Source organism: Rhinoraja longicauda, chromosome 30 (genome assembly GCF_053455715.1).
Source record: "Rhinoraja longicauda isolate Sanriku21f chromosome 30, sRhiLon1.1, whole genome shotgun sequence".
Classification (NCBI taxonomy): domain Eukaryota; kingdom Metazoa; phylum Chordata; class Chondrichthyes; order Rajiformes; family Arhynchobatidae; genus Rhinoraja; species Rhinoraja longicauda.
Window position 1 is genome coordinate 25,547,965 of NC_135982.1, and position 24,671 is coordinate 25,572,635.

The 24,671-nt window shown below is 46.5% G+C and overlaps 2 protein-coding genes across 10 annotated transcripts in view; one reads left to right on the plus strand and one right to left on the minus strand.

Annotated features, from left to right (window-relative positions):
* Nucleotides 1-656: 656 nt before the first annotated feature.
* LOC144608120 (uncharacterized) overlaps nucleotides 657-24,671 on the minus strand; it is a 157,172-nt gene continuing 133,157 nt past the window's right edge. The window contains exons 4-8 of one of the 9 annotated variants that reach the window (XM_078425493.1): nucleotides 8,421-8,556; nucleotides 5,848-5,886; nucleotides 4,798-4,995; nucleotides 2,434-2,983; nucleotides 657-1,290 (exon numbers count right to left, since the gene is read on the minus strand). In XM_078425493.1, coding sequence (XP_078281619.1) covers nucleotides 853-1,290; nucleotides 2,434-2,983; nucleotides 4,798-4,976 — 1,167 coding nt within the window. In that variant the 5' untranslated portion in view covers nucleotides 4,977-4,995; nucleotides 5,848-5,886; nucleotides 8,421-8,556 and the 3' untranslated portion in view covers nucleotides 657-852. Of the gene's footprint in view, nucleotides 1,291-2,433; nucleotides 2,984-4,797; nucleotides 5,887-6,042; nucleotides 6,109-8,309; nucleotides 8,557-23,956; nucleotides 24,033-24,671 lie in introns of those variants that run through there. The other 8 variants (XM_078425488.1, XM_078425495.1, XM_078425489.1 and 5 more) reach the window with 8 other exon arrangements.
* tmem88bl (transmembrane protein 88b-like) overlaps nucleotides 23,971-24,671 on the plus strand; it is a 52,271-nt gene continuing 51,570 nt past the window's right edge. The window contains exon 1 of the mRNA XM_078425503.1: nucleotides 23,971-24,653. Within this exon, the coding sequence (XP_078281629.1) occupies nucleotides 24,378-24,653 (276 nt within the window). The 5' untranslated portion in view covers nucleotides 23,971-24,377. The remainder of the gene's footprint in view (nucleotides 24,654-24,671) is intronic.

The window sequence follows — 24,671 nt, forward strand, 5'->3', positions numbered from 1 at the left end:
GGGGGGTCTACAAGTGAGGCTCCCACTGATTGTCGCTGGAAGCTTGCGCCCTTTTCAGGACAGACGATGATAGTGATGTAACATTTGAAACATGGACGATGGACACGAAAGAAGAAGGAGAAAACCCACTTTGCTGATTGCAAAATGAGTATCAACCTGAATCAGACAAAAAGCATCCTCAGAATTAATTTGCACGTCCCACGTCCCGCAGAGACGATGAAGCTATAAAAGGAGACTCCAGGAACTGCAGAGGCTGGAATCCTGAGCGAAACACAATGTGCTGGGGGAATGGCGCGGGTCAGGAAGAGAATGGACAGACGACATTTCGGGTAGGGACCCTTCTACAGAACAGGAAACTCGGTTTCCCTGCGGCGACAATTTTAGTTTGACCTTAAAAATATCTGTCAGCAGTTGGTCATAGAAGCATCCTTCTAATGCAACCAGTGAAAGAGTAAAAAGAACTGTAAGCAGAAGTTAGCACAACTCTTGCTTCCATCTTAAAGGATAATGCTCATGTTTCTTTGGAGGTAAAACTACATATTAGACTGGGAAGGAAAAATCGTGGGAGCATATTAAATGCAGAACTTGCAGGTTGTTGCCAGGGAAGTGATGAAACAGTGCAATGTTGTTGCTCTTGTTGCTATTTAATAGGGTGGTAAATATAATGGGGGGGGGGGCAATGACAAACAAGAGGTAATGCTGTCCAGTTTGTAGTGTCGCATAAAGTACATGAATGTATAAGAATTGGCACTCTATAACATAATATATTGCATTGTTAAAAGTACAATGGCATCTAATTTATGGTGTCACAAAGGGTACAGAATCCTTTTAATAGCAAAGCGACTGACAGAGTTAATTGTGTTTCTCAGGAAGGTGATTTTTTTCTACTGGACAACATCCATCATGAAAGGCCCGTGTGGAAGCGATGTCGAGGGGTGTTTCGTACCACTGGTTTGTGGCGTACATGTTGGCTCCTTTGTTCAGCAGTAATTGGATGGTCCGCTCATGCCCTCGCTCGGTGGCCAGGTGCAGCGGGGTTTTCATCAGCCGGCCTCTCGCCTCCACGTCTGCCCCGTGGTCTATCAGGTACTCCGCCACCTCCGCGTCGCCCCTCTCTGCTGCCCGGTGGAGCGCGGTCATATTCAGACCGTCTCTGGTGTCCACGCTGGCCCCTTGCTGCGCCAGGACGTCCATTATTCCAAAGTGACCTATTGCCGCTGCAGCCTGAAGAGCAGATGCCCTGTCACTGTCACTGTCCACCGCTCCATGGGCAAGCAGATCCATCACCACCTGCAGGCAGGGAAGCACAGCACAAGGAGCGTCTCTGCATCAGGACCACACGCACGGCTTTAACACCAAACTATGGCCCACAATGTCCGTGCCGAACATGATACCAGGTGGAACTAATCTCCTCCGCCTGCAAGTGATCCATATCCATCCATTCCCTCACTATCCATGTGCCTATCTAAAAGCCTCTTAAACACCACCCTTACATCTGCTTCCACCACCACCTCTGGCAGCATGTTCCCAGGAGAAGCTGTAGAGGTGCCAAGACGCACACCTCCAGATTCAGGGACAGTTTCTTCCCAGCTGTTATCAGGCAACTGAATCATCCTACCACAACCAGAGAGCAGTGCTGAACTACTATCTACCTCTTTGGTGACCCTCAGACTATCCTTGATCGGACTTTGCTGGCTTTACCTTGCACTAAACGTTATTCCCTTATCATTGATCTATACCCTGTAAATGGCTTGATTTTAATCATGTATGGCTTACGTGACAATATATCTGCTGACTGGATAGCACGCAAAAGCTTTTCACTGTGCCTCGGTTCATGTGACAATAAACAAAACTAAGTTTATTGAGGGCGTGCAGCGTAGGTTTACTAGGTTAATTCCCAGAATGGCGGGACTATCATATGTTGAAAGACTGGAGTGACTAGGCTTGTATACACTGCAATTTAGAAGGATGAGAGGAGATCTTATCGAAACGTATAAGATTATTAAGGGGTTGGACACGTTAGAGGCAGGAAACATGTTCCCAATGTTGGGGGAGTCCAGAACCAGGGGCCACAGTTTAAGAATAAGGGGTAGGCTATTTAGAACTGAGATGAGGATAAACTTTTTCAGTCAGAGAGTTGTGAATCTGTGGAATTCTCTGCCTCAGAAGGCAGTGGAGGCCAATTCTCTGAATGCATTCAAGAGAGAGCTAGATAGAGCTCTTAAGGATAGCGGAGTCAGGGGGTATGGGGAGAAGGCAGGAACGGGGTACTGATTGAGAATGATCAGCCATGATCACATTGAATGGCGGTGCTGGCTCGAAGGGCCGAATGGCCTCCTCCTGCACCTATTGTCTATTGTCTAAACTAAATGAGTACGGTCTGTGTCTGTCAGTGTGTTAGGTGTTCCATTGGACTTCACTGTCCAGACTTACCTCCTCATAGCCATTGGCAGCAGCGATTGACAACGCTGTTCTTCCCACAGCATCTTCAGCATTGACGCACGTCCCGTTTTCCAACAGCAACTTAATGACTTCTCTGTTCCCAACCTCCACGGCCAAATGCAGGGGTGTCATGTCACCCCATGTGGTGCAGTGAATCGAAACCCCTTTGGAAATGAAGAACTCGATGATATGCAGCTGGTCGCTCACCACTGCCCAGTGCAGTGGGGTCCAACAATGAGTGTCGGACGCATCGGCCCCAGCTCCGTAACTCAGCAGCTGCTGCACGGTCAGTAGGTGCCCCCCTGCAGCAGCGCAGTGCAGCGCCGTCAGGCCGCATCTGGTGGATGCACTGGTGGACACCCCGCGTCGCAACAGGAGCACAGCTATCTGGGTGTGTCCGTTCCACGCAGCTCGGTGAAGAGGGGTCCATCCATGCTTGTCCGTCGGATCCTCCTGCGCTCCACGGTGCAGGAGAAATCTCACCAGTGCTTGGCAGCCGTTAAACGCTGCGTAGTGCAGTGGGGTGCAGCCATACTCATCCCTGCAAACGACAGGAGAACACTGCAAGAACTAAGTGCCCCACTGTTCCCACACAACTGCACTTCCTGCAGCTCGTCTCCCACACTGACAATCCTGTTGCCTCACTGATAATCCCAGGCGTGTAATCCTTGGAATAAATTGCTCACAGTACATTAGGTGATGCACTTCCAACAGCCAAAGTAGAATCCTCTTCCCTGACCTCTATTTGGAATCGGACTGAGTGATTGTATCCCCTGTGCCCACCCAAACTCCCTCCTGCCAAAGGTGGCACAGTGGTGCAGCGGGTAGAGCTGCTGTCTCACAGCACCAACAACCAGGGTTGGATCTTGACCTCGGGTACTATCTGCATGGAGTTTGCACGTTGTCCCTGGGATTGCCTGGGTTTCCACCTGGTGCTCCAGTCTCCTCTGTGGGTTTGTAGGTTAATTGGCCCTCTGTAAATTGCCCCTAGTGTGTGGCAAGTGGATGCTAAAGTAGGATAACATAGAACTTCTGTGAACAGGGGATCGACAGTCGGCATGGACTCTGTGGGCCAAAGGAGCGGTTTCCATGTCTAAGTAGGACCTGCAGATGCTGGTTTACACCGAAGGTAGACACAAAATCCTGGAGTAACTCAGTGGGACAGGCAGCATCTCTGGCGAAAAGGAATAGGTGACGTTTTGGGTTGAGACCCTTCATCAGACTGGTTTCCATGCTGTATCTTTCAATCAATTAGTGCGGCACGGTGGTGCAGAGGTAGAGTTGCTGCCTTATTGCACTTTCAGCGCTGGAGACCCGGGTTCGATCCTGACTACGGGTTCTGTCTGTACAGAGTTTGTACTTTCTCCCCGTGACCTGCGTGGGTTTTCTCCGAGATCTTTAGTTTCCTCCCACGCTCCAAAGACATACAAGCAAGTAGGTAAATAGGCTTAGTAAATGTAAAAGATTGTCCCTAGTGTGTATAGGATAGTGTTAATATGCGGGGATCGCTGATCGGTGCGGACCTGGTGAGCTGTAGGGCCTGTTTCTGCACAGTATCTCCAAACTAAACTAATCAATCAATATTATAATCAAATGTTTCTTCCCATCCCACATGCATGATCCTGAATAGCAACTCTGTTGGGTCATTCCATTATTGAACACCTCCCATCCTTTATTAAATGCTTCATGTCTTTTTGCCTCCATGATGCATCTGTATGGGTTCACATCCAAAGGCTTTACATTAAACACAAAGTAATTCACTAATTCCTCACACTTGAACGAAGATGGAAGAGAAAACGTAAGCTGGTTATGAAAACAAACGGCTGTGAAGAAGAGATACACCCAGGGAGATGGGGGAAGAATTGAAAGGATTTCGAGACATGGAGTTATACAGCACGAAACATGCCCTTAGGCCCAGCTTGTGCATGCTGACCAAAGATAACGGAGCAGAGCAAGAAAGACCACTCAACCCTCAAAACCGTAGTACGTCACGGCGCCATTTTAGTAGGCAGAAACGTGCAGAAACATTTAAAAAGAAAAATAACAAAAATCTGTGAATTGATAGATGAGATATATTCTGCATTTTTATGGTACCATCACACATACTGTTCCCCCAAAACACTGATTACACTGCGAGAGGCAGAGCGAACGGCGGGTTTTGCCTACTAAAATGGCTCCTTTGCGTACTACACTTCAGTATAGGTGATTTCGACGGAGTGGTCTATTTTGCTCCGCTTTATTATCTTTGATGCTGATCAAGATGGCCGGTCCTGCTTGCCTGCGTTTGCCTTAATTTGTTATCTTTCACTTTGCTGCCTCAGTTGACGGTGGTTTTTGCCAATACCCGTGCCTTACCTGGAATCTATGAGGGCACCGTGCTGCAGGTACGTCTTCACCAGGTGGGCGTTGCCACTAGAGGCTGCCTGGTGAAGGTCGGTCCATCTGCCCGGGACCTCCCCATCTCCTGCTTTCTGCTGCTCCTCACTGGGCTCCTCATTGATGTCCACCAGACTCCACCACAGCTCTGTGGTCATCACCGACACCTCTCCACCGCTTCTTAAAGAAACAAACCTGAGAAAACTAACCTTTTGAGTGTTTTGTGTATAAAATTATGAGGGGATTAGACAGGGTGTATGCACAGGGTCTTTTACCCAGGGTAGGGCAATTAAAGAAGGGTCTCAACCCAAAATTTCACCTATTCCTTTTCTCCAGAGATGCTGCCTGACTCGCTGAGTTACTCGATCACTTTGTGTCTACCTAGGGGAATCTGGGGCAAGGAGGGCATTCGTTTGAGATGGTAGATGTTGGTCAAAACACAACTGCTGCAGGAACTCAACAGGTCAGGCAGCATCTGTGGAGGGGATGGACAGATGACATTTCGGGTTGTGAACCTTCTTCAGACTCCATGGATGCTACCTGATTTGCTGAGTTCCTCCAGCATTTTGTGCTTCGTTTAAGACGAAGTTCCTTGCATCTCTGCGCAAATTGGCGTTGTTTTTCCTACGTCTCAACTGTCCCTACATTCCAAGAGCATTTTATTGGCAATAGAATGCTGTGGGATGCTGTGGTGCTAGATAAATTAAGATTCATTTTAGTGGATGAGTAGATTGGAAGGTTAGCAGTCACAGGACAGGAATTCCTGACTTGGGCCATGTTCTGAGGCCTGGAGAGTCCACTCATTAGGTTGGACTGGAGGGGAATCTGAGAGAGAAGATCAGGCTCTGGCTCTTTGATGAAGTTCAAACGCACAAGCCATCGAGTTCACCCCATTTCCACAGACTGCTTTTTGTCTCATGTTGGCACTGTTCATGTTATTTGTCTCATCCAGTCCAGAACTGCAAGTGGGCTGAATTCTTTAAAACAAAAAGAACAAAGAACGCGTTGAAATGTGGATGCGTTACTTACAGTCAGGCGATCTTTGGTTCCAGTTTGGTGTGAGTGGATCTGCGGGTTAGGAACACAAACGGCAAATGAGTTTCATCCCACCAAGGAAAAAAGGTAAACCGTAAAAATGTGCAACAGATATTTAAAGTACGCCTCATAAAAGTTTAAAACACCAGTTTAACATAAAACCATGAGATGGATTGAGACTGGAAGTACCTGGTGAAGTCTACAACAACAGCTCATTCCATTTCCATGATACTCAGTTTACGCAATAAAGCACAGCCTTCACTGGTGTGTACGCTGCCAGCACGGATGTATAAATACTTCACTGTTTGAAGTTTCAGAAACATTATTTGAGATGGACAATGGCCCTATTGTGCAGTTTCATAATCACATAATCTCGACAAGTGGAAACTTGCTGAGGCTTTCTGTTAAGTGATATTCTTCAATTATTGCGCAAATCTTTGATGGGATCATTACGAGTTTACTGGAGTATATTAACCCTTTCAACGTCCATCCATCTTCCAGATGGTGCAATCGTTGTTGTTGCTGTATCTGCAAAACCACTAATGGGAGAGTTCGCAGAGTAAAATCTGAAACCGTGCAGTAAAGAACACTTAATTTACCAGGAAAAAAATCTGCAGATGCTGGTTAAAATCGAAGGTAGACACAAAATGCTGGGGTAACTCAGCGGGTCAGGCAGCATCTCGGGAGAGAAGGAATGGGTGACGTTTCGGGTCGAGACCCTTCTTCAGACTCCGTCTGACGGAGTCTGAAGAAGGGTCTCGACCCGAAACGCCACCCATTCCTTCTCTCCCGAGATGCTGCCTGACTCGCTGAGTTACTCCAGCATTTTGTGTCTGCCAACATTTAATTTATGTTTGCTTGCTCAAAATGTTGTGCATCGGGAGTAATTCTGGGTAATTCGGTCTCATGTACCTACATGTCTTTGATAAAGTATTCCTTGTCACATTCTGCGGATTCTGAGTAAGTTATGTCTTTGGCCTGGCTACATGATCCCGTTCTCTGCGTCGGGTTGAAGCTGAGTCAAGCCTAGTTGTGATGCCCTGTCTCGGTATTTTTCTACAGGTCAGGATGACTTGCTTAATGTTACCACATATGAATAATAGAATCAATGAGTCATGCAGCACAGAAACAGCCCAACCCATCCAAGGTGCCCCATCTAAACCTGATCCATTTGCCAGCATTTGGTCCATATCCCTTTAGACTTTTCCTATCCACATACGTGTACAAATGTATTTTAAATTATGTTATTGTACTTGCCTCAATTGCCTCCTCTGGCAGCTCGTTCCATATACCCACCACCTTCTGTGTAAAATTGTAAATTGTCCCTCGTGTGTAGGATAGTGTTAGTGTGTGGGGATCACTGGTCGGCACGGGCTCGGCGGGGCGAAGGGCCTGCTTCCGCGCTGTATCTTTCAATCTTACTGATTGAGAATGATCAGCCATGATCACATTGAATGGTGGTGCTGGCTCGAAGGGCCGAAGGGCCGAATGGCCTACTCCTGCACCTATTGTCTATTGTCTATTGTCACTCTTGCTGGAGTAGCAGGCAGCATCTCTGGATAGAAGGAATGGGTGCTGTTTCGGGTAGCCTACTCCTGCACCTATTGTCTATTGTCTATTGTAATCAATCAAAACAGAATAGTGCTGGTCACAAGCCGGAAACTGCAGTCTTCCCACAGTGACCGATCCCCTCAGCACAGCAGGGCATTTGCTTTTAATACTTTAATATTTGGGCCACTGCCTGACTCTTCCAAAATAATATCTCTCACGGGTGTTTAAGTTTATATATCCTGTTTGTATTAAGATTAAGCAGATAAATTAAATAGTCACCAGCTGTGACCTTTTCTGTCGGTCGAAGGTTCCTGAACTCTTTGCCATTGCTACATATTTCCTGCAATTTCTCTTATTTTGAATTGTTTAGATTAGTTTAAGTTGAAAGGTACAGCATGGAAACAGGCCCTTCGGCCCACCGAGTCTGTGCCGACCAGCGATCCCCGGACACAGACACCATCCTACACACAGGAGGGACAATTTACAATTTTACCGAAGCCAATTAACCTACAAACCTGTACGTCTTCGGAGTGTGGGAGGAAACCAGAGTACCCGCATAAAACCCACACAGGTCATGGGAACAAACTCTGTACAGACAGCGCCCGTGGTCAGGATCGAATCCGGGTCTCTGGCGCTGTAAGGCAGCAACTCTACCGCTGTGGCACCGAGCCGCCTCTGTTAGATGATAGAATGAACCAACAGAGTTCTGTTCAGGATCATACAAGTGGGTTGAAAAGCAATTCTCTGTTATAATATTAATCATTGAAAGATAGAGCACGGAAACATGCACTTCGGTCCATGCCGACCGCCAATCACCCGTTCACACCAGTTCTACGTTATCCCACTTTCACAACCACTCCCCGTGTCCGAGAGGCAATTTTACAAAGGCCAATGAACTTACAAACCTGCACGTCTTTGGGATGTGGGAGGAAACTGGAGCATCTGGTGGAAATTCACACGATAACAAGGACAATGTACAAACTCCACACAGACAGCACCCGAGATCAGGATCAAACCTGGGTCTCTGGTGCCATGAGGCAACAACTCCACCAGCTGCACCACTGTGTCGCCTTGTTGACGTTGGCAAGAAGCAAGGCTCGGCTTTGTTGTCTTCTGTTCTACTGTTGCACTTGAGAATGATGAATCTGGTTCCTAATAAAAAAAGTAAAATCAAGGATGGATGGTGGTGTGTTTGCTCGACCAGCTCTTTGCAATGGCATTGCGTTCATCTCTGACTTGCATGAGGAATTGCAGATCAGGAGCAGTGAGTTCTGTGATAAACATATCAGGTTTAGCGCGGCGATCTATATCTGGAAAGCTATCTGTCATGTAACATGGGCCCAGAATATCACCCACAACCTTCGTCAACAATGAGGATAATTATTCAGAGATAAATAACACGAGAATCAACAAAGTCTGCATCAAAGTCCATGGAAAATGTCCTTCTTGAGTCTGGGACAAGGTTAGCCTGTGGTCTTGGATCTTCAGTAGCCACCATTACAGTTGTGAAGCAGGAAGCACAACTCCTCCTAGGGTCCCTGAAGAAGGGGCTCGACCAAAAATGTCACCCATTCCTTCTCTCCAGAGATGCTGTCTGTCCCGCTGAGTTACTCCAGCTTTTTGTGTCTATGACAGCTGTGAAGACTGGATCGCACAATTCAACCAGAATTAACTTTTGCTGTCTCAAACGAATCCTTTGGGTCACTTGGTATCATCAGACCAGCAACAATAGGTTTAGTTTAGTTTAGTTTAGGTTAGAGATACAGTGTGGAAACAGGCCCTTCGGCCCACGAAGTCTGCGCCGACTAGCGATCCCCGCACATTAACACTATCCTACACACACGAGGGACAATTTTACATTTATACCAAGCCATTTTTACCTACAAACCTGCACATCTTTGGAGTGTGGGAGGAATCTGATGATCTCAGAGAAAACCCACTCAGATCACAGGGAGAATATAAAAACTCCGTGCAGTCAACACCCGTAGTCAGGATTGAACCCATGTCTCTTGTGCTGTAAGGCAGTAGCTCTACCGCTGCGCCACCGTGCCATCCGTCTTCACGGAGAGTGAAACACAAAGTGCTGGAGTAAGTCAGCGGGTCAGGCAGCATCTCTGGAGGACGTGGATAGGCAATGTTCAGGTCTGGACCCTTCTTCGGACTGATTGTAGTGGGGGGGGGGGGGTCAAGCTGGAAAAGAAATGGAGGCAGGGCAAAGCCTGCCAAGTGATAGGTGGATACAGGTGAAGGGCATTTGATTAGCAGATGGGTGGAGTAAGTGACAAATGCTAGAGATAAAAAGGATACAAAAGGGTGTCAGATAAGGAGACGAGAGGAGGAGTGAAATGTAAAGCCGATGGGAGGGATATGGGAGGGAGGGGTCTTTAGGAGAAGTCTGTACAATGCCAGAGGTTGATGGGGAGACTTGATAGAAGTATATAAAATGATGAGAGGCATAGATAGGATAGACAGTGAGAACCTTTAACCCAGGGTGGAAATGACAAAGACTAGTGGGTATAGTTTAAAGGTGAGAGTGCTAAACCTTAAAGGAGACTAAACCAAGTGGACCCGTTGGGCCCAAACCTCTCCTGCATTGGTGCAGCACCCTCTCCTCCCTCCCTCTCCCCCCCTCTTTCCCTCCCCTCCACCTCCCCTTCTCCTCCCCCGTCCCCCTCCCCCTCCCTTCGCCCCCTTCCCTCCTCCCTTCTCTCCCCTCCCTCCTCCTCTCCCCCTCCCCCCCTCCCTCCTCCTCTTCCCCTCCGTCCCCTCCCTTCCCCTGCCCTTCCCCTCCCTCCCCTCCCTCCCCTCTATCCCCCTCAACCCCCCCCCTGGTGGGTGCCGAGAACACACAAGGCCAGAGGTGGTGGTCGAGGCAGATACGACAGTGGTGTTTAAGATGCTTTTAGATAGGCATGGTATGGTACTTTAGTTGTTACTTTGTACCATTATCTGAATGGTGTCAAGTTAGGAAGGGGGGACAACGAGATCTGGGTGTCCTAGTGCATCAGTCACTGAAAGGAAGCATGCAGGTACAGCAGGCAGTGAAGAAAGCCAATGGAATGTTGGCCTTCATAACAAGAGGAGTTGAGTATAGGAGCAAAGAGGTCCTTCTGCAGTTGTACAGGGCCCTAGTGAGACCGCACCTGGAGTACTGTGTGCAGTTTTGGTCTCCAAATTTGAGGAAGGATATTCTTGCTATTGAGGGCGTGCAGCGTAAGTTTACTAGGTTAATTCCCGGAATGGCGGGACTGTCATATATGTTGAAAGACTGGAGCGGTTAGGCTTGTATACACTGGAATGTAGAAGGATGAGAGGGGATCTTATCGAAACATATAAGATTATTAAGGGGTTGGACACGTTAGAGGCAGGAAACATGTTCGCAATGTTGGGGGAGTCCAGAACCAGGGGCCACAGTTTAAGAATAAGGGTTAGGCCATTTAGAACGGAGACGAGGAAAAACGTTTTCAGAGAGTTGTAAATCTGTGGAATTCTCTGCCTCAGAAGCCAGTGGAGGCCAGTTCTCTGAATGCATAGAGCTAGATAGAGCTCTTAAGGATAGCGGAGTCAGGGGGTATGGGGAGAAAGCAGGAACGGGGTACTGATTGAGAATGATCAGCCATGATCACATTGAATGGCGGTGCTGGCACGAAGGGCCGAATGGCCTCCTCCTACACCTATTGTCTATTGTCTATAATTCATTTTCGTATACAGTTCAGTACAGTACAGTACAGTACAGTTTAGACAATAGACAATAGACAATAGACAATAGGTGCAGGAGTAGGCCATTCAGCCCTTCGAGCCAGCACCGCCATTCAATGCGATCATGGCTGATCACTATCAATCAGTACCCCGTTCCTGCCTTCTCCCCATACCCCCTCACTCCGCTATCCTTAAGAGCTCTATCCAGCTCTCTCTTGAAAGCATCCAACGAACTGGCCTCCACTGCCTTCTGAGGCAGAGAATTCCACACCTTCACCACCCTCTGACTGAAAAAGTTCTTCCTCATCTCCGTTCTAAATGGCCTACCCCTTATTCTCAAACTGTGGCCCCTTGTTCTGGACTCCCCCAACATTGGGAACATGTTATCTGCCTCTAATGTGTCCAATCCCCTAATTATCTTATATGTTTCAATAAGATCCCCCCTCATCCTTCTAAATTCCAGTGTATACAAGCCCAATCGCTCCAGCCTTTCAACATACGACAGTCCCGCCATTCCGGGAATTAATCTAGTGAACCTACGCTGCACGCCCTCCATAGCAAGAATATCCTTCCTCAAATTTGGAGACCAAAACTGCACACAGTACTCCAGGTGCGGTCTCACCAGGGCCCGGTACAACTGTAGAAGGACCTCTTTGCTCCTATACTCAACTCCTCTTGTTACGAAGGCCAACATTCCATTGGCTTTCTTCACTGCCTGCTGAACCTGCATGCTTCCTTTCATTGACTGATGCACTAGGACACCCAGATCTCGTTGAACTACCCCTCCTCCTAACTTGACACCATTCAGATAATAATCTGCCTTTCTATTCTTACTTCCAAAGTGAATAACCTCACACTTATCTACATTAAACTGCATCTGCCATGTATCCGCCCACTCACACAACCTGTCCAGGTCACCCTGCAGCCTTATTGCATCTTCCTCACAATTCACACTACCCCCCAACTTAGTATCATCTGCAAATTTGCTAATGGTACTTTTAATCCCTTCGTCTAAGTCATTAATGTATATCGTAAATAGCTGGGGTCCCAGCACCGAACCTTGCGGTACCCCACTGGTCACTGCCTGCCATTCCGAAAGGGACCCATTTATCCCCACTCTTTGCTTTCTGTCTGTTAACCAATTTTCTATCCATGTCAGTACCCTACCCCCAATACCATGTGCCCTAATTTTGCCCACTAATCTCCTATGTGGGACCTTGTCGAAGGCTTTCTGAAAGTCGAGGTACACCACATCCACTGACTCTCCCTTGTCAATTTTCCTAGTTACATCCTCAAAAAATTCCAGTAGATTTGTCAAGCATGATTTCCCCTTCGTAAATCCATGCTGACTCGGAACGATCCCGTTACTGCTATCCAAATGCTCAGCAATTTCGTCTTTTATAATTGACTCCAGCATTTTCCCCACCACTGATGTCAGACTAACTGGTCTATAATTACCCGTTTTCTCTCTCCCTCCTTTCTTAAAAAGTGGGATAACATTTGCTATTCTCCAATCCACAGGAACTGATCCTGAATCTATAGAACATTGAAAAATGATCTCCAATGCTTCCACTATTTCTAGAGCCACCTCCTTAAGTACTCTGGGATGCAGACCATCAGGCCCTGGGGATTTATCAGCCTTCAGTCCCATCAGTCTACCCAAAACCATTTCCTGCCTAATGTGGATTTCCTTCAGTTCCTCCATCACCCTAGGCTCTCCAGCCCCTAGAACATTTGGGAGATTGTGTGTATCTTCCTCAGTGAAGACAGATCCAAAGTAACGGTTTAACTCGTCTGCCATTTCTTTGTTCCCCATAATAAATTCCCCTGCTTCTGTCTTCAAGGGACCCACATTTGCCTTGACTATTTTTTTCCTCTTCACGTACCTAAAAAAACTTTTGCTATCCTCCTTTATATTATTGGCTAGTTTACCCTCGTACCTCATCTTTTCTCCTCGTATTGCCTTTTTAGTTAACTTTTGTTGCTCTTTAAAAGAGTCCCAATCCTCTGTCTTCCCACTCTTCTTTGCTATGTTATACTTCCTCTCCTTAATTTTTATGCTGTCCCTGACTTCCCTTGTCAGCCACAGGTGTCTCTTACTCCCCTTAGAGTCTTTCCACCTCTTTGGAATAAATTGATCCTGCAACCTCTGCATTATTCCCAGGAATACCTGCCATTGCTGTTCTACCGTCTTCCCTGCTAGGGCCTCCTTCCAATCAATTTTGGCCAGCTCCCGCCTCATGCCTCTGTAATCCCCTTTGCTATACTGTAATACCGACACTTCCGATTTTCCCTTCTGCCTTTCCATTTGCAGAGTAAAACTTATCATGTTGTGATCACTGCCTCCTAATGGCTCTTTTACCTCTAGTCCCCTTATCAGATCAGGATCATTACACAACACTAAATCCAGAATTGCCTTCTCCCTGGTAGGCTCCAGTACAAGCTGTTCTAAGAATCCATCTCGAAGGCACTCTACAAACTCTCTTTCCTGGGGTCCATTTCCAACCTGATTTTCCCAGTCTACCTGCATGTTGAAATCTCCCATAACCACCGTAGCATTACATTTTTGACACGCCAATTTTATCTCCTGATTTAACTTGCACCCTAAGTCGAGGCTACTGTTTGGGGGCCTATAGATAACTCCCATTAGGGTCTTTTTACCCTTACAATTTCTCATTTCTATCCATACTGATTCAACATCTCCTGATTCTATGTCACCCCTTGCAAGGGAATGAATACCATTCCTTACCATCAGAGCAACCCCACCCCCTCTGCCCACCTGTCTGTCTTTTCTATACGTTGTGTACCCCTGAATATTCAGTTCCCAGCCCTGGTCCTCTTGTAGCCATGTCTCAGTGATCCCTACAACATCATACTTGCCCATGACTAACTGAGCCTCAAGCTCATCCACTTTATTTTTTATACTACGCGCATTTAAGTACAACACTTTAACTTCTGTATTTACCTCCCCTCTCACATCGTTCACAATTGGCCCTGCCCTTAATTTCTTTTCCGCTCTAGAACTTCTGTTCCCATTCTTCCGAGAGTCTTTTGCAATATCTCCTGTATTCCCTTTTACCTCATCTTCATATTCACAATTTGTTAACCCCTCCCCCCCACTACTTAGTTTAAAGCCACAGGTGTCACACTAGCAAACCTGCCTGCCAGAATGTTTGTCCCCCTGCTGTTAAGATGCAACCCGTCCCTTTTGTACAAGTCACCCCTATCCCAGAAGAGATCCCAGTGGTCCAGAAATCTAAATCCCTGCTCTCTGCACCAGTCCCTCAGCCATAAATTCATACCCTCTATCTCTCTGTTCCTGGCCTTACCAGCACGAGGTACCGGTAGCAGTCCAGAGATAACTACCTTCGACGTCCTACTTCTCAGCGTTTTTCCCAACTCTCTAAACTCCCGCTGTAGCACCTCCTTCCTCTTCCGCCCGACCCCTGAATATTCATTCGTGCCCACGTGCACAACGACTTCAGGTTGATCGCCTTCCCTCGCTAGGATTTTCTGAAGCCGGTCTGTGATGTGTTGAACCCTGGCACCAGGGAGGCAACAGACCATCCTCAAGTCCCTCCTGCTGCCACAGAATCTTCTGTCCGTCCCTCGGACTATGGAGTCACCGACCACTACGGCTCTTCCAGACTTCGGTCTCCCCTGTCGTGTATCCTTGCCAACAGGTCCGCCACTCGGACTGGAAACGTCTTCTGCCCCGACAGTTCCCAAGAGGGTATACCTATTTGCACATAGATATACAGGGAATGGAGGGGTATGGATCATTTGCGGGCAGATGAGACTAGTTTATTTTGGCATCATGTTCGGCACAGACATTGTGGGCTGAAGGGCCTGTACTGTTCTGCGTTACATTGCATTAAGCTGCAGCTCTGCTAAACGGCAGCAGGTGGGGCTGCTGTCCACTTAGCAACAGGAATTCATGGTGAAAATCAAGACGCTAGAAATGTAACAAATACAGGAAGAATATTCTGGAATTTTCCCAGTTCTAACAAAACGCTGATTCCACAGGTCAGACCGCATTTGTAGAGAGAGAGAGAGTAAAACAGAGTTAATGTATCAGACCAGCAGTGTTTTGTTAGAACTGGGAAAAGTTTGAACTCAAATGTTTTAAGCTGCAGAGAAGGGGGGGACTTGGGAAAGTGCAGATGGTGGAGTCTTCAGCTGATGATTGGGTTGCTCTGAGACTCGTACTCCCCCGCATACAGCAGGGAAACAGGCCATTCAGCCCATCAAGTCCGTGCCACCCAGCGGGCACCCATCCATGTTAATCAAATCTTTTTGGACTTTTGCACAAAATACACAACGTAGGCAAAGAGTATCTGGCGCCAGCAAAGTTACAAAAGTACTCATTAGAGACCACCGGGACACTAATCGGTACTCTTGCAACTTTGTAGGTGCCAGATACATGGCAACTCATGGAGTACTTTGTGCATTGTAATAAAAGAACAAAGGATATCACTGTATCTAGGTACATGTGACAATTAGTATAAGAAAATAACTGCAGATGCTGGTACAAATCGAAGGTATTTATTCACAAAATGCTGGAGTAACTCAGCAGGTCAGGCAGCATCTCAGGAGAGAAGGAATGGGTGACTTTTCGGGTCGAGACCCTTCTTCAGTCTGAAGCGTCACCCATTCCTTCTCTCCTGAGATGCTGCCTGACCTGCCTGACCTGCTGACCAGCATTTTGTGAATAAATACATGTGACAATAAAGTATCTTTGACTTTGACTGTGGCTTTCTCTGCTTAGTCCTGGGCCACTTATGTACCTCATCTTAAATGCTGTCAGAGTCTGTTTCTATCACTCTCGCCGGCAGCACTTTCCAGCCACTCTTTCAGTGAGAAAAGTCCTCCTCAGTCCCTTTCTAAATCCCTTCCCCTTGCCTTAAATCTATGTCCGATAGATGTAGTCACTTCTGATCAAGGGAGATGTTTCCTGCAAATCTACACATCTCAATCATGTTCCCGCTGAACCTCCTTCTGTCCAGCGGTAAACAGACCAATCGCTGAAATGCTCCAACCCAGGCAAGTCCTGGTGAATCTCCACTGTGCCCTCACCACCGCTTTCATGTCCTTCCTGCAGCGTGGTGATCAGAGCCGCACACAGTGCTCCAAGTGTGGCTTTACCAGCATTTTATAAAGTTGCTGCATACCATCCTGGCTGTCATATTCTTTATCCAGACGTGTGAAGGCCAGAATCTCAAGAGCCTTCTTAACCAAGCTTTCCACCTGCACTGCCACATTCTCGGATGTGTGGACTTGCACGCCAAGCTCCCTGTGTACGTAGAAACATAGAAAATAGGTGCAGGAGGAGGCCATTTGGCCCTTTGTGCCAGCACCGCCATTCATCGTGATCATGGCTGATCATCCACAATCAGTAACCCGTGCCTGCCTTTTCCCCATATCCCTTGATTCCGCTAGCCCCTAGAGCTCTACCTAACTCTCTTTTAAATCCATCCAGTGAATTGGCCTCCACTGCCTTCTGTGGCAGAGAATTCCACAGATTCACAACTCTCTGTTTGAAAAAGTTTTTTTCTCATCTCAGTATCACTCCATCATCAATTTTCCCTTGGACCTTGCCATCTATGTTGTCTGTTCTACCCTCATTCGTGCTCCCAAATTGCCTGATCTCACGTTTATCAGGATTAAACTCCATCTGCCATTCCTCAGTCCATATCACTATGTCGCCTGAGACTGTCAACCACATCACCGAAGCTCAGTGAAGAACATGGCCCAGATCTTCATCCATGCACTCCTGGGGATTGCTCATCAGGCTGCAGGAAGTCACATCTCTTTGTGATGGAGGGAAAGCAGTTTGAATGTCGGCCCTTTAATGATCCATACAAGGTAAACTTTTGTGCTCCAGGGAACAAAAAGTTCCAGCCTATCCTCATAACCTATATTTGTAAATAAACATTTAAACTCCTTGTCACACAATGCCGGAGTAACTCAGCGGGACAGGCAGCATCTCTGGAGAAAAGGAATGGGTGGTGTTTCTTGACCTGAAACGTCACCCGTTCCTTCTCTCCAGAGATGCTGCCTGGCCCGCTGAGTTACACCAGCATTTTGTGTCTATCTTCGGTGTAAACCAGTATCTGCAGTTCCTTCCTACACATTTAATACGATCGTCATTTTTTGAAAAGATATCACCTTCTTTATTCAATGCCTTTCTTTCTTCAATGCCTTCTTTATCCGCAAAAAATGTGATATTTTTGAAAATAAATCGTAAAGCCACTTTGCATAAACACCTGGAAATCTCACAAGGTATATGCATTGTATATAGATGTTGTGTGTACAGCTGGAATAAAGCATGATACAGTGATGGCTATGCCACTATGTATGCACAGCTGGAAAGATGGGAAATGGATCACAGTGGGACACCACATTAAATATACTGATGATATTTGGAAATTTGTAGCCACTGCGGTACTAATCTGTGAATGCAATCAATTTCAGGGGTGTAAATTCAAACGTGTTTTTTTGTTTGCAGTTCATTGTGATTGACACTGTGAACCAGCTCAACTGTAGGGGAATGCTACCTGTCAAATAAGCTCCCGGTGGGCGTCACGGAGCTGTGCCAGAATGGACTCGGGGACCGACCAAGGACGGGCCGCAGTGAGACGGTCGCACCGTACCACCGAGAACAAAGAGGGACCTGGCGGGGGGATGGGGGGGCGAGAATCAAGAGGGACCAACATGACTCTAATCAGTACGGGCACAGGTGGCTGAGGTCACTCAGCGGGTCTAAGTTCACAAGTGATAGAAGCAGAATTAGGCCATTCGGCCCATCACGTCCACTCCGCCATTCCATCATGGCTGATCTATTTCTCCCTCTTAACCCCATTCTCCTGCCTTCTCCCCATAACCCCCAACAGCATCTCTGAAGAAAAGGAATAGGTGACGTTTCAGGTCGAAACACTTCTTCAGACTGAGAGTCAGGGGAAAGGGGAACGAGAGATATAGACGGTCCTTAGGGGAAATGAATGGAAGATGTGCAAAAAGCAACAATAATCAAGGAAATGTGCTCAATGGGCTGTGGGATTGGTGATGAGTATACAGACAGAGGAACTCAACAGGACAACAATACAACTATACCTTTGTAACTTTGTCAGCGACTGAAATATGGTGACTCTTTGCGTTCACTGTACCCAGTACATGTGCCAATAAAGCATCATTGAATTGGTTGGAGTACACATTTGGCAGATGAATGTTGGACATGGAGGGAATGTCAATGAAATGTTTCAAAGCTTCAGCTTGGAACTGCAAACCTCCTGTTCACCTGATACAGAGGGCTCAGCCTCTCGGTCAATGGGGATACACTTCATTGGAAAACCTAGAGGCATTCACGAGTGTGTGTGCCATCTTCATTAGCCGTCTCCAATACAATCAGGTTAGGAAAACTGCTCATGTTAATCGTGCACGACTCCTTAACCTGCCACTCAGTGTGGTGTACAACACAAGTGTGTGCTTACAAAGAAAATCCATTGGGCATTGTGGTTCAGGCAAATTAAATGGGACCAGCTTAGATGGGCCAACTTGGTTGGAAAGGAAAAGTTGGGCCAAAGGGCCTGTTTTGGAGCCGAATTATTCTATGACTCCACATAAAATTATAGTCAGCCCCCTTCTTATAGAGTAACTGTTCTTTTAATGAGACAATATGTCCCCATCTTCTCCCAAGAATGACGACCATTCTTTGACCATCTCCCAATCCCCAAGCACCCGAGATCCTGGTGTCCACATTTCATTCCACAAATCCTGTCAGCTCATTATTCCTCTCCTTCTTCATTTTCATTAGCCCCCGAGCATCCAGTTCTAATTTAATGTTGATTTTAAGTAGACCAGCAAATTAAGCCTCATTCTATTCGTGATATTAGGCCACAATTAATGCGTAGTTTGGGACAGTGTTGAGAACATGGATTGAACTCATACGGAGCAAGGGTGCAGTATTGGAAGAAAAAAAAAGTAATTCCTATCATCTATAAAGGTAACCCCTCTCAGGATTTACAGACCATTTCACAGGTTTCTGAAGTACTTCTGAAGCAGAGTCACTGTTGTAATGCAGTAGGTGAGGAAGCCAATTAACACACAGCAAGTGCGAACACGTCTTTCTTTACAGTGTTTGTATAGTTTCACCCAGGATGATGCTGCGGGTGGGAAACTACAGTTTATGAGATGGAGACACAGGCAACTGTAGATGCAGAAATGTTGCACAAAACACAAAGTGCTGAGGGAACTCAGCAGGTCAGGCAGCATCAGTGGACAAAATGGACAGGTGACGTTTCGGGTCAGGACTCTTCTTCAGACTGATAGGAGTAGGGGAAGGAAAGCTGGAAAGAGAAGTCTGGCAAGTGCTAGGTACATAGGGGAAGTGGGTGGGGGTGGGGACTGAACAGCAGATGGGTGGTGTAAGTGACAACGGTTAGAGGTGAACAGGAGACTACAGGGTCCCAGAGATGGAGTGAAGTCAGATGTGGAGAGGAGAGGAGTGAAATGTAAAGCTGGAAGGAGGGATGTCGGTGGAAGGAGACGGAGGGAAGGGGGAAGTGGGTGGGGATAAAAGGGGAATGGGGGAATGCATGGATAGGAGATGAGTGGATAAAGTAGGGGAAAGGAGTAGGTCGACCGGCGTGGTGGAAGATGGTGGGTGAAATGGGTGAGCATTGGGTGGGGTGGGGGGCTTAGGAATGGGGGGGGTTAGAGGAGAATTACTTGAGGTAACGGTGCAGCTGCACACAGTTGCTTTGCTAATAGGCAGCATAGAATTTGCTGTTCAAGTCTAGTAATGCAGCAACAATCAGATCAAATGTTCCGTTGCAGATGGTGCTGAATTCCTTGAATGCTGTCACGTTAGTGGCCATTTGTGTGAACTATGAGGCAGCAGAAGGCCGGCGGCAGAGAGGAGACAACCGATCTCAGATCAGAGCTGTCAATAAGCACGGGTCACCACGCACTTATGTTCATTGTTAGGAAGATTAAAGTGGAGTTTGACAGATTCTTGATTAGTACGGGTGTCAGGGGTGATGGGGAGAAGGCAGGGAAATAGGGAAGAGGGAAAGATAGATCAGCCATGATTGAATGACGGAGTAGACTTGATGGGCTGATTGGCCTAATTCTGCTCCTAGAACGTATGATTACGGATGGATTGAGGAAAAGCGATTTCACCCAGAGGTTGGTAGCAGAGTTGTGCAGCTGGTAGTGCTGCTGCCTCACAGCACGAGAGGAGCTACAAGGTACAGAACAAGTGGGAATAACCAAACTGGCTTTCTTTTTGACCCTTATGGGCATGGTGGAATGAAAGGCACCTCCTCGACAATTCTATAATATTCTTGAGCCAAAGCTCTTGGATCAGGTGGGACTTGGCGTAATGGCAGGAGTCTCAGCTGTAGGGAGAGTCTTTGTGGGACTTTAAAGATCTGTTACCCTTTTAGTTACTTATTCAACATCCATAATGTATTCTCTTCCTTACTTCAATAGAAGTTCTCCTGCCTTCGCCCCATAACCCCTGACACCCGCAGTAGTCAAGAATCTGTCAATCTGCATCACTTGCTGCGAAGAATTCCACAGATTCACCACCCTCTGACTAAAGAAATTCCTCCTCATCTCCTTTCCAAAGGTACGTCCTTTTATTCTGAGGCTGTGGCCTCTGGTCCTAGACTCTCCCACTAATGGAAAGATCCTCTCCACATCCACTTTATCCAGGTCTTTTACTATTCAGTAGTGACATAGGAGATTAGTGGGCAAAATTAGGGCACATGGTATTGGGGGTAGGGTACTGACATGGATAGAAAATTGGTTGACAGACAGAAAGCAAAGAGTGGGGATAAATGGGGCCCTTTCGGAATGGGAGGCAATGACCAGTGGGGTACCGCAAGGTTCGGTGCTGGGACCCCAGCTATTTATGATATACATTAATGACTTAGACGAAGGGATTAAAAGTACCATTAGCAAATTTGCAGATGATACTAAGCTGGGGGGAAGTGTGAATTGTGAGGAAGATGCAATAAGGCTGCAGGGTGACTTGGACAGGTTGTGTGAGTGGGCGGATACATGGCAGATGCAGTTTAATGTAGATAAGTGTGAGGTTATTCACTTTGGAAGTAAGAATAGAAAGGCAGATTATTATCTGAATGGTGTCAAGTTAGGAGGAGGGGGAGTTCAACGAGATCTGGGTGTCCTAGTGCATCAGTCAATGAAAGGAAGCATGCAGGTACAGCAGGCAGTGAAGAAAGCCAATGGAATGTTGGCCTTCATAACAAGAGGAGTTGAGTATAGGAGCAAAGAGGTCCTTCTACAGTTGTACCGGGCCCTGGTGAGACCGCACCTGGAGTACTGTGTGCAGTTTTGGTCTCCAAATTTGAGGAAGGATATTCTTGCTATGGAGGGCGTGCAGCGTAGGTTCACTAGGTTAATTCCCGGAATGGCGGGACTGTCGTATGTTGAAAGGCTGGAGCGATTGGGCTTGTATACACTGGAATTTAGAAGGATGAGGGGGGATCTTATTGAAACATATAAGATAATTAGGGGATTGGACACATTAGAGGCAGGAAACATGTTCCCAATGTTGGGGGAGTCCAGAACAAGGGGCCACAGTTTAAGAATAAGGGGTAGGCCATTTAGAACGGAGATGAGGAAGAACTTTTTCAGTCAGAGAGTGGTGAAGGTGTGGAATTCTCTGCCTCAGAAGGCAGTGGAGGCCAGTTTGTTGGATGCTTTCAAGAGAGAGCTGGATAGAGCTCTTAAGGATAGCGGAGTGAGGGGGTATGGGGAGAAGGCAGGAACGGGGTACTGATTGAGAGTGATCAGCCATGATCGCATTGAATGGCGGTGCTGGCTTGAAGGGCTGAATGGCCTACTCCTGCACCTATTGTCTATTGTCTATTGTCCCCCATCATCCTTCCAAACTGCAGTCAGTACAGGCCCAGTGCCATCAAACGCTCATATGTTAACCCACTCATTCCTGGGATCATTCTCGTAAATGGTTTAGGGGTGGTTACACAAAGGAACAGGACCAAGATAGGCTGATGATGCCAAATTAGGAGATCCTAACACATGCTAAACTGCCACTTCTGGGTGAATGTTTGAACTAAAGTTTGAAAAACATATTCTTTTGAAGTTAGAATAAGGCATCACAGATTATTTCATACAAGGTGCGTGCGTTTTCAAGGTCCTTTACGACACAGAAGGAAGCCATTTCATTCCGGCAGACGAACAATCCCACTTCCCGAAGATAGACACAAGATGCTGGAGAAACTCAGCGGGACAGGCAGCATCTCAGGAGAGAAATAATGGGAGATGTTTCGGGTCGAGACCCTTCTTCAGACCTGAAGAAGGGTCGCCACCTGAAACATCTCCCATTCCTTCTCTTCAGAGATGCTGCCTGTCCCGCTGAGTTACTCCAGTATTTTGCGTCTATCTTCAGTGTAAACCAGAATCCTGCACTGCACAATCTTCCTTCCTGCACCTTCCCACTCCCCCACTTATTTTCCCTGTAACTGGTTTTCTCTACATTCGCATCAACTCCCCCCAAATTCTACCACTCACTGGCATAATCTTGTCACTTTACCAGCCAATTAACTTGTACTTCTTGAATATTCCCTGACTTCTTACTGTAACATTATTGTTACAATAGTACTGTTCTTAATGTTACATTAATAGTTCTTCACAATACAGCATAATGCAGTGTTTATATTTTTCAGGAGATAAAGGAACTCATGGACTAGATGAATAAAAAAAAGCACGAGAAGAAATGAAAGATAAACCATTGATAGTTACGAGTGTTGCTTGAGGGTATCTAAGACAAGAGGCCCCGGGGGCTGGAAGCTGGAAGGGAAATTACTGAGGCTGTTTCTTAGATGGCGGGGCGAGTGAGTGCGACAGGGGAAATGTGCCGCTTCACAGATGATTTACAGTAAAGGTCTAGGTTATGTCTGCATTGGAGAGTGATTCATGTACGTTGGCAGTTCCAGCTACATCTGTAATGAAGCGTAAAGTATTCTCTGTAATATCTAAACACTTCTGCACCCTTTGGTTTCAGTGTAATCAGTGCGTTTCTCTAATAAAACTTCTTGTTGGTTAGAGATATTGAATAAATTTGTGCTCGAATGTTATTTGTTGCTTGGTTATTCTTAATATTTTGTCAGATATTGAGTAGGTACAAAATATGATATAATAAAGTACTGCCGTGAGAAACGCTGACATTTGTAAGTTATATATTGTGTATCTCACAGCAGTACTTTTATTATATCATATTTCATACCTACTCAATATTTCACAAAATATTAAGAATAACCAAGCAACGAGTAACATTTGAGCAGCATTTTATTAAATGTTGCTGACCAACAGACATTTTATTAAAGAAAAGCGCTGATTATACAAAACACTATATATATATATATATACACACACATATATATACATGCGTGTATGTATATGTATATATATATACATGTGTGTGTATGTGTATATATATGTGTGTGTGTGTGTATATGTATATATATATACATGTGTGTGTTTGCATATATATACACATAAGTAGTATGTAATAAATATATATATAATGCTACATTAATAATTCTTTGCAATACCATTATCCAGCATTTAAATTTACTACTGTACGTACTTATATATACAAACAGTGACACATTTAAATGCTGCACAATACTGTATTACAAAGTATTATTAACGTACTATTAAGGATACACCTGTAACAATACTGTTAAAATAAGAAGTCAAAGACACTTCATTGATTGCAGCATTGTAGAATGTTACAATTTAGTCTGCAGTCAGTCTAAGGTATGCTCCAGCTTCCGCACCTTATGTTAAATGCAGCTCGTACCTGGTGCCAGCCACTGCAGTCTGAGCTGATCGCCTAATAACCAGGTGCCCACTAATTTGGACGGTGCAGTTCCAGTGGATGGGGATGCAGCAGGAGAGGATTGGTGTGAGGCGGGAACGACTGCAGTTGCAGGCAGCTTATTAATCTCGACTTAACTGGCTTAGTGTCAAAAGGCTGATAGAATCAGCTGCCGGTGGTGGATGCTGCTCGTGAGGCTGGATCGCAGCACTGAGAGTGATTCAGACCTCATGCAGGGCAGGGTGACATCAATGTGGGGATTAGCTGGGTAACGGACAAGGAAACTACTTGTGTGGATAGGAGCTGAGCAAGTCCCTGCATCCCGAACGTTAACCTGGGGAACTGCAGCCAAAGCAGTTAACTGTGGGAAGCAGAGCAGAACGGAAATATCAGCAGTGTCGAAATGGCAGGGCGAGGAATTGATGACTTTGATGTGGACAATGTGTCGGACACTGCCTGCATGCTCCACCATGTCCACCCACCAACCTACAGCATTGATGACCAGCCCTGGCCTCTGGAAGCACGCAGCTTGTGTGAGTGCTGGGGATGGGCGCTGCTAGTCACTGCCTTTAACTTTGCACTGTTCCTCCTGAACCTTGCCCTGATGGGCAGCGTATTTTGCATTGTGCTGCTGCCCACCATTGTGGTGGTGTACTTTGGCTTTCAGTGCCACTCCAGGGTAAGTAGCCTTCAGCTC